Raw genomic sequence first — 10,402 nt, 5'->3', positions numbered from 1 at the left:
TCCGGTAAGGGGGGGTGGGGGGGGATGGGGGAGGGGAGGTTGTGATCTGACCAGGATTTCATATTAGATGTGTATAACATCAAAAATGGTCCAAAAGGAAAATTTGGCCTTGAAGCTCAGGGGCCCTGTCTGATATCGTACTCCGGGGGCCCGGGTCTATCAATCTATAACACTGGTTCAGCCCAATCCTCATAACACTGAGCATTGGGCCTGTCATAGCTCACATTCTGCTTCTCATTCTGCATATATCTACATAAAAGTATCCAATCCTCCATTGCAATCACACATATTCACCAAAAACCCAATACAATTATTCCTAACCAGCCCTTATCTTCTTCATATCAAAGTTCCAACTATTCCCGCACACCAGCTGAAATTTCAAATAAGCCCAGCAGAGGAAGAAACGGCACTGCCTAAAGTGACAAATGAGAAACAAAGCGCCCTCCTCCATGTAATCTCCGAGTGTTTCATACACACCAGCTCCGACTGTCACATATTTCAGGCAGCACAAAGGGTCTCCACCTAGTTCCTGGAAGACAACTATGCAGAAGATGTAAACTACTTCAGATTCACAAAATGGAGTCAGCGCGGACCGCTGACGAATCGCTATTCACACAGGCGGGTGTCTGCCGTACGGTCGACCCATTCACCGCCAAGGGAATGCATCAAGTTTGGAGAGTCCCGACCACAAGTTTGCTTCTCCTTTGCTGGTTGGCGTGACGCTGTCCGTTCTTCCATGATTCCAGGAGCCTCCTGTCCCCGCAGGGGCTGGATGTCAGAAATAGCCACTCCCAGGCCACGCCCTCCTGGAGCAGTAACTCAGAGCTGCCCCGCCCCTTCCCGCCCCAAGCCTGCCGTTACCATAATGAAGAGAATTATCCACTCGGGGGCGCTGCGGTCAGTTCAGAGGGGGGCGCTGCTTCGTGAGGGCCTCTTCCAGTAAGTTCGCCATCTTCTGACAGTCGTCCTGAGGAAACAGACAAGACGGTCGTTTATTATTAGGGAAAACGGGTGACAACGTTTAAAGGGGGGGCACCAGGGAAGGCAACATGAAAGCAAGTTGCAATAACAAACACTGGCAGAGCCAATCTGTGCAATGCATTCTGGGAAACTTTACCTCGCTGATGAAGCCATAATGGACGAGTTCAGAGGCCAGCGTCTGCGAGCTCTCGTCTGTAGGAAAAAGGGGAGAGGAACTGGTCAGTTACCGGACCCGCAGCTGGAGACCTCGGGGACTGGCTACCCACCCCGGGGACAACAGGTTGCCCATTGTTCTGCCACAAAACCGCGGCTCGCTGTATAATGTACTATATTGCACACCACACTCTTTTTTTTACTTCCACCGTGCCAAGCTTGCTCCCGTGATGGACTACAATCTCAATAGAAACTAGTATTCCATCACTGGAGCCTTTTTTTTTTATCCGATTAATCGAACGTAATAATCGGCTAACTAATCGATTATGAAAATAATCATTAGCTGCAGCCCTAGTCTCGTCAGATCCTCAGTCTCTGTCCTTCTGACTGGATTAAGATTTCTTTATTTATAGTAAGTAACTATAGAGTAACAGCAGGAAGTCCTGGCCACAACAGCCACCACTTCCTCATACATCAATAGAACACAGAGCCAGCCAATGAAACACATGTATACATCTGAATAGACAATAGAAAAGGGGAGTGTATGCTCATGCATGTGAAGCACCGTGCACAGTTTCCAGCTGCTAGTTCATGTCTCACGTGCACATTTGTTAACAATGGAAAACCATGTGCAATGGATTTCCCGCCAAAACACAAAGGAAGCAGCATGATTGCACATGGATGCCGCCATCTTTAATCTCCCGTTAACACTGGAGCGAACTTCATCCAGCATTGCTCAGTGAGCCACGCCCAATAAAGTTACTATGATTCTCATGAATGCGAGCTTATCTGCAGGGACAACGCCATATTAATCTCCAGCGCGCTGATCAGGCGCACTAGAAACACAAACGCACGTTCCCTTCATAAAGGCAGATATATATCTTAAATGATACCTTGTTCTCAAAACAAATGCACCCACGCCAAGCCAATAAATCCGCCCATTACGCAGGGGCTTAGCCGGCGTCCATGCATTCGCTAAGAAAACACTGCTCCGCCACGCACGTTAATCTCCCCCCGCCAACAGCCCAGCGCATGGATCGTTCGCCAGCGGAGACCTCTGCGCACGGCGGCCGCGTCTCCACATCCACAGGAAGATATCCACTCCAATGGTTTACACTCAGTGATAATTAATCTGGGTCACGCTCTAATCGAGCGTGACCCAGAAATCCGGACACAGAGACATGATGACAATATTCACATATACAATATATTAAAAACACATCCTAATAAAATTTCCACAACAATATATATATACACACACACACACACACACTTGCATATTCAGCTGGTATAGGTAACTGCATTCTGTTTTTATATTAGCTCCCTGTAATCCTCTGCCCAGCAGTACAGAGAGAGGATCCTATTAGGGTTCTATTGCTACGTACAGTACAGTCAGTCTAACACTAGTAGCTTGCTGACAGGGTAGAGAGAACAAAGTAAGCGGAGTGAAACCTTCATCATAGCGGGGATGCTTCTTCTTTGTCCAATCAGGAGGTTGTGGGCGGGAAGCTGACTGGGCTGTGCTGTCTGGTAGGGGTGCTTGGAGCACAAAACTGGCCGAACAGAAAAACAAATCCTTGGGCAGGCCACATGTAAGCATTGAATGCTGGCCGGATTTCCTTGCTGGCCCGGAATGCAGTTTTTTTTACATCCGCCACTTTATTCCCTTTTATTTATAAGGAAACATAAACGGAGCAATCGTACTTACTGGGCAGCAGGTCGCAGCTCAGGTGTCGGTGCAGCTTATCGTCCAGCTTCAGGTAGAGGGTGAGCTGTGGAAAGAGAGAGACTCATGACAGGTACAGGGAGCCCCAATGCGGAAATGGACACTTATTATAATGTCGGCTTTTATAGAGAGCAATATCGCTCGAAAAAAGGGTCATGTAGGAGCGACAAGCTACAAGCGATATTGAGCGACGAGATGTGAACAGCTGCATTGAAATGTATTGGTGAAGCTACATAGAGCGATATCGCGCGGTAATAGGAGCGATATCGCTGCAAAAAATCGCTCAATGTGAACGGGGCCTTAGAGGCTGTGATAGAGGGGACGGGGGTCAAAGAGAACCTGTCGCTATCACATCACAAATAACTAATATAAGCCACCGTAGAGTTCCTGCACATCGCTACTCTCTTATTATATCCTCAAACCTGGACCTTACTCAGTATGTAAAATTCATCATAGGGTCCACACCGGTGCCACAATGCCAATAAAGAGGTGACAGCATTGCACTGTGGCATGCTTTTACTAGAACTGGAGCTCAAATTGAGTGTAATAGGCCAGGGATCATAGAAGAAGGAGATCTTCCCGGGACTATTGTGTGGTGTGGGATTTTTCCTTCTAATAGGTGTCAATGATAGGTTTAGTTTTTCATGAGAGGTCTTAGTAGGCCTGACCACGGATTGGATCCTTCCACAATCAGTTTATGGGCAGCTATGTCACTGCTATCCCTAGGATGGTGAGACTTCATCATCATCAACCCATCTATGGGTTAGAGGAAGGACCCTCCAACCTTCTAAACAAAGGCCCAGTTCAGTTTTCTTCTGATCTTATGGGGGGACAGAATGTGGCCAGTGGGAGCAAACAATCCCCAAGGCTTGGTTGTCAGTGGGAGTAAAAAAAATTACCTAGTGCATGTGGTCAGTAGGAGGAATAGTGCCCCATCAGCCTTGATGTCAGTAACAGAATAGTGCCCCATTGGTGGGTGTCAGTGGGAGGAATAGTGCCCCATTGGTGTGTGTCAGTGGGAGGAATAGTGCCCCATTGGTGGGTGTCAGTGTGAGGAATAGTGCACCATTGGTGGGTGTCAGTGGGAGGAATAGTGCCCCATTGGTGGGTGTCAGTGGGAGGAATAGTGCCCCATTGGTGGGTGTCAGTGGGAGGAATAGTGCCCCATTGGTGGGAGTCAGTGGGAGGAGTAGTGCCCCATCATTTGAGTCAGTGGGAGGAATAGCACCCCATTATTGGAGTCAGTGATTGGAATCGTGGTTCATTGCTGGGGTCAGTGGGAGGAATTGGGCCTCACAGACCGGTTAATAGCAAGCAATAGGCCACAGTTTAGTGACAGCTGGCAGAAATTATTTCAGTTATTTTCACTTATTGAAGTCTGATGAGAATGAAAACGCCAGGAATTGCCCCGAGTGGCTGTATAAATAGGCAGAACTTACAGAAGTGACATCTATCGTGAGAAATCATCAATGTCAACCTTCCAATATGAGCACTTATAGATAAATATACAATTCATGTCCATCTATGAGGAGACCCCATTCACCTGCCCCCCAATTCCCCTCATCATAAACAGAACAATATAACAACTGTTCCATCACACAAGTACTTCTGTACCCATACATGGAATTCTAGGGACATGGATCCGTGTAATACCTACATGTAAACGGGCTCTGTCTTCTCTCTGCTCCAGGTTACAGTGCATCTGGGTGACCTACAATGAGGAGGGAAAGAATAAAAATAATTGGGGTAACTGGCCATAACTGGGCCTCCATCCTCGTATATCACAAGGTATTCCCTGTGGCTCACCTTCCGAGTCTCAACCTCCACCGGCTCTGGTGTGGGGGTCTTCGCCATCTGTAGATCCTCCTGGGACTGCGAGAGGGCGCGTGGCAGGATGTGAGGACGAGAGACGGCAAAGTTCATGAGTGGATAAATCCCATTTCTAGGGGAACCGTGAGATGGATGAATTCAAAGAAACCAGAGAGCCAAAGAAAAGGGAGGGGGGAGAAGAAAGAGACAAGTAGAGTGAGAGTGGATGGAAGAGTAGAGAGGCATAGAGGGATAGGAGGAAGAGTTGGGCCATAGAGAAGCATTGTCCATAACATGGGCAACCAGAGAGATAGTACTCAGGTGGCTGGACTGTGACAGGCAGAGAAGACACGGGGCAGAGACAATATGTGAGAGAGGAGGAAGGTTGGATAAAGTCATACACAGGTGAGAGAGGAGGAAGGTTGGATAAAGTCGAGAGAGAGATCGAGAGAGAGAGAGAGAGAGAGATCGAGAGAGAGAGAGATCGAGAGAGAGAGATCGAGAGAGAGAGAGAGAGAGTTAAGCGACACTGAGAGAGAGAGAGAGAGAGAGAGAGAGAGAGAGAGAGAGAGAGAGAGAGAGAGAGAGATCCAGGCAGTAAAAGCCATCAACAGCTGACCACAGTGTCCTCTCACCTGACATCTTCTAGAAACTTGTCAAGTTCCATGGAGGCCACCTGGGAATAGCTGATAAACAAAGGAGGAATTGTGAGATATATTCTGTGGCAGAGTATCTACAGGGGCCCCCAAATAGCTTCTGTTGCCCCTGTTACTCATACGCCAACATTCACACTAAGAGCATGCACGCATTGCCCTAGCCCAGGGGTCTCAAACCTCCGGCCCTCCCATGAGGCATTGCAAGATTCTCACAGACATGACTCCCGAAGAGAGATGCATCATGGGATTTGTAGTTTCACCACAGCTGGAGGGCCGGAGGTTTGAGACCCCCTGCCCTAGCCCATCCCCTTTCAGTTATATGGGTGACACTTACCTCCAAGCCGCAGCCGACTGACCCCTTCGTGGCACAGAAGCCATGATACCCTGCGGGTCGATCATTTTGGTCTTCTCTTCCAACAGGCTATCATGTGTGATGTCTGTAGAGGAACGGAGAACATATGACAGAGGAATATCACACTTGGCTGTCCCAGTCTGGGCCTTGGAGGTCCACAGGCAGGCCAGAACTGGGAGCAGACACCATATTCTGGTCTAATGTTGGACATACATGGCACAATTTTCAGTAGTGATGTGACCCATCAAGAGTATTGTTGAGGTACGGTCAATGTTTGGGTGTGACCATAATCTGTGGCATTAGGTGCAAACATTAACTCCATCCCTCATGGGCTCACCTTGAGTGACTGAACTCCCACCTTCAGGGATTGCTCTGTCCCCCTTCATTATTCAACCTATGCCCTCATGGTTAAATCCCCCCCACCCATGTACCGAGTCCCCCCCCTTCATCGGTTGAAACCACACCTAGTAGTCTGAGCCCCCTCTGTTATTAACTGAGCACCCTCCCGAATTGACTTGATGCCCTTCTCATGTAATTAGACCCCGCCTTTATAAACTTAAACCCATACCCCCAATGGGTTCTCTACCTTGTGGACTTGCTCCCTTCTCAGTACTTAGACTCCACTCTCAAGGATTGAAGTCCACCCTTAAGGTATGAGTCTCCCCCTCATGTACTGAGACTCTTCCCCATTTACTGAGTCTCCTCTTGAGACCCCGCCATCATAGATTAAGGGCCACCCTTACAGTCTGGGAACCCGTCCACATGAACCGAGACCCTTCCCCATGTACTGAGTCCCGTCCTTCATGTACTGAGACCCAATCCTCATTGGTTTTTGGTTCATCGTTATGGTCCGAGTGTCTGTCTTCATGGTCTGAGATCCTTCCCCATGTACTAGGTCCCCTCTTTGATGTACTGAGACCCCCACCTCATGGATTGAGGACCACTTTTATGGTGTGATTCCCCGCCATCATTGACTGAAACCCTGTCCAATGTACTGAGTTCCGTCCTTCATGTACTGAGACCCAATCCTCATGGATTGAGGACCACCTTTTTGGTCCGAGTCCCCGTCATTAGGCCTAAGACCCTGCCCAATGTACTGATGTAGTGAGACTCCCACCTCATGGATTGAGGACCACCTTTACCGTTTGAGTCCCCACCATCATGGGCTGAGACCCTTCCCCAAGTCCTGAGTCCTGTCCTTCATGTACTGAGACCCAACCCTCATTGGTTTCTGGTCCACATTTATGGTCTGAATCTCTATCCTCATGGACTTAGACCCTTCCCCATGTACTAGGTCCCCTCTTTGATGTACTGAGACCCCCACCCCATGGATTGAGGACTACTTTTATTCATTGACTGAGACCCTGCCCAATGTACTGAGTTCCATCCTTAATGTACTGAGACCCAACCCTCATGGACCACCTTTATGGTCTGAGTCCCCGCCATTATGAGCTGAGACCCTGCCCAATGTACTGAGCCCTGTCCTTCATGGATCGGGAACCCACCCTCATGGGTTTTGGTCAGCCCTCATGTACTGAGACCCTTCCCCTCAATGTCCTGAGAGCCCACCCTCATAGACTGAGCTCCTCCAAGGTTTGCCGTATCTATAGTCTTTCCTCTGGTTGCCCGGCAGCCGTTGCTTCTGCTGCGTCATTAATAAAACAGAGCGCGTGTATCAGTCGGCATTCACCGAGCGGTTTGCTTTGTTCCGGATAACGGCATTAGCGGTTGTGAAAATGAATTTAATTGACATTAGCGCTTTCGATTTCATCCCTCTAATAGGCTGCTGATGCAAATGGTCTGCTTCTCCTGGAACAGCAGCTGTGAACTGGTTGGCTCAGCACCAGCCATCTGCCCAATATATGAACACAGACACCATGGCAATATCCTCTCCGAGCTGTACCAACATGTAAACTCAAGATCCAGCACAGGGGAACACGGGGAAAACAAACCTTACATATGTGATCTCTCAATAGTATTAACAGAGCAGGTTTTGTTTTCTCAGCATAGTTTTATTACTGGTTGATACTGCCAGGAGATCTGTTATCTTTCCACTTCCCTTACCATGGTGACAACGCCTTTGGCTCTGCAGTGAAATCACCCAGCAGTGTTGTCACCCTGTGGACAGGGTAGTCTTAAATGGACATGCAGTTCTAAATGGACTCTTTATAAAGGATGGAGGATAGTGTATACATAACCCAGAGCACATAGAGGATGGTCTATACATTGATGCTTACAGGGGGTGTTGAGGAAGCAGTGCGTCGCTAGGAGCTTCAGCGAATGAACCTCGAATAACACTCGGTGGAAGAGAAGGTCGTGCGCAGACGGGCGCTTTTTCGGGGAGACGGAGAGACACTGCAGGACAAATTCCTAGAAAAATAACGTTTCAATGTGTCAATCAGCATCTGTTCACATGCGGAACTGAACTCATAGCAGAAATACTCCCCCCCCTGGCCTTGGAGGTCCACAGGCAGGCCAGAACTGGGAGCAGACACCATATTCTGGTCTAATGTTGGACATACATGGCACAATTTTCAGTAGTGATGTGACCCATCAAGAGTATTGTTGAGGTACGGTCAATGTTTGGGTGTGACCATAATCTGTGGCATTAGGTGCAAACATTAACTCCATCCCTCATGGGCTCACCTTGAGTGACTGAACTCCCACCTTCAGGGATTGCTCTGTCCCCCTTCATTATTCAACCTATGCCCTCATGGTTAAATCCCCCCCACCCATGTACCGAGTCCCCCCCCTTCATCGGTTGAAACCACACCTAGTAGTCTGAGCCCCCTCTGTTATTAACTGAGCACCCTCCCGAATTGACTTGATGCCCTTCTCATGTAATTAGACCCCGCCTTTATAAACTTAAACCCATACCCCCAATGGGTTCTCTACCTTGTGGACTTGCTCCCTTCTCAGTACTTAGACTCCACTCTCAAGGATTGAAGTCCACCCTTAAGGTATGAGTCTCCCCCTCATGTACTGAGACTCTTCCCCATTTACTGAGTCTCCTCTTGAGACCCCGCCATCATAGATTAAGGGCCACCCTTACAGTCTGGGAACCCGTCCACATGAACCGAGACCCTTCCCCATGTACTGAGTCCCGTCCTTCATGTACTGAGACCCAATCCTCATTGGTTTTTGGTTCATCGTTATGGTCCGAGTGTCTGTCTTCATGGTCTGAGATCCTTCCCCATGTACTAGGTCCCCTCTTTGATGTACTGAGACCCCCACCTCATGGATTGAGGACCACTTTTATGGTGTGATTCCCCGCCATCATTGACTGAAACCCTGTCCAATGTACTGAGTTCCGTCCTTCATGTACTGAGACCCAATCCTCATGGATTGAGGACCACCTTTTTGGTCCGAGTCCCCGTCATTAGGCCTAAGACCCTGCCCAATGTACTGATGTAGTGAGACTCCCACCTCATGGATTGAGGACCACCTTTACCGTTTGAGTCCCCACCATCATGGGCTGAGACCCTTCCCCAAGTCCTGAGTCCTGTCCTTCATGTACTGAGACCCAACCCTCATTGGTTTCTGGTCCACATTTATGGTCTGAATCTCTATCCTCATGGACTTAGACCCTTCCCCATGTACTAGGTCCCCTCTTTGATGTACTGAGACCCCCACCCCATGGATTGAGGACTACTTTTATTCATTGACTGAGACCCTGCCCAATGTACTGAGTTCCATCCTTAATGTACTGAGACCCAACCCTCATGGACCACCTTTATGGTCTGAGTCCCCGCCATTATGAGCTGAGACCCTGCCCAATGTACTGAGCCCTGTCCTTCATGGATCGGGAACCCACCCTCATGGGTTTTGGTCAGCCCTCATGTACTGAGACCCTTCCCCTCAATGTCCTGAGAGCCCACCCTCATAGACTGAGCTCCTCCAAGGTTTGCCGTATCTATAGTCTTTCCTCTGGTTGCCCGGCAGCCGTTGCTTCTGCTGCGTCATTAATAAAACAGAGCGCGTGTATCAGTCGGCATTCACCGAGCGGTTTGCTTTGTTCCGGATAACGGCATTAGCGGTTGTGAAAATGAATTTAATTGACATTAGCGCTTTCGATTTCATCCCTCTAATAGGCTGCTGATGCAAATGGTCTGCTTCTCCTGGAACAGCAGCTGTGAACTGGTTGGCTCAGCACCAGCCATCTGCCCAATATATGAACACAGACACCATGGCAATATCCTCTCCGAGCTGTACCAACATGTAAACTCAAGATCCAGCACAGGGGAACACGGGGAAAACAAACCTTACATATGTGATATCTCAATAGAATTAACAGAGCAGGTTTTGTTTTCTCAGCATAGTTTTATTACTGGTTGATACTGCCAGGAGATCTGTTATCTTTCCACTTCCCTTACCATGGTGACAACGCCTTTGGCTCTGCAGTGAAATCACCCAGCAGTGTTGTCACCCTGTGGACAGGGTAGTCTTAAATGGACATGCAGTTCTAAATGGACTCTTTATAAAGGATGGAGGATAGTGTATACATAACCCAGAGCACATAGAGGATGGTCTATACATTGATGCTTACAGGGGGTGTTGAGGAAGCAGTGCGTCGCTAGGAGCTTCAGCGAATGAACCTCGAATAACACTCGGTGGAAGAGAAGGTCGTGCGCAGACGGGCGCTTTTTCGGGGAGACGGAGAGACACTGCAGGACAAATTCCTCGGAAAATAACGTTTCAATGTGTCAATCAGCATCTCTTAACATG

At 48.6% G+C, this 10,402-nt stretch overlaps 1 protein-coding gene across 1 annotated transcript in view; it reads right to left on the bottom strand.

Annotated features, from left to right (window-relative positions):
• Nucleotides 1-743: 743 nt before the first annotated feature.
• The window catches only part of NRBP2 (nuclear receptor binding protein 2), a 36,208-nt gene continuing 26,549 nt past the window's right edge, over nt 744-10,402 (bottom strand). Inside the window, exons 10-17 of the mRNA XM_018562652.1 lie at nt 10,224-10,356; nt 5,660-5,762; nt 5,305-5,355; nt 4,667-4,802; nt 4,518-4,571; nt 2,843-2,906; nt 1,118-1,173; nt 744-967 (exon numbers count right to left, since the gene is read on the bottom strand). Coding sequence (XP_018418154.1) covers nt 899-967; nt 1,118-1,173; nt 2,843-2,906; nt 4,518-4,571; nt 4,667-4,802; nt 5,305-5,355; nt 5,660-5,762; nt 10,224-10,356 — 666 coding nt within the window. The 3' untranslated portion in view covers nt 744-898. The remainder of the gene's footprint in view (nt 968-1,117; nt 1,174-2,842; nt 2,907-4,517; nt 4,572-4,666; nt 4,803-5,304; nt 5,356-5,659; nt 5,763-10,223; nt 10,357-10,402) is intronic.

Source organism: Nanorana parkeri, unplaced genomic scaffold, assembly GCF_000935625.1.
Source record: "Nanorana parkeri isolate BGI_ZX_2015 unplaced genomic scaffold, ASM93562v1 scaffold588, whole genome shotgun sequence".
NCBI classification, from domain to species: Eukaryota; Metazoa; Chordata; class Amphibia; order Anura; family Dicroglossidae; genus Nanorana; species Nanorana parkeri.
This window is presented reverse-complemented; position numbering and strand designations above follow the sequence as displayed.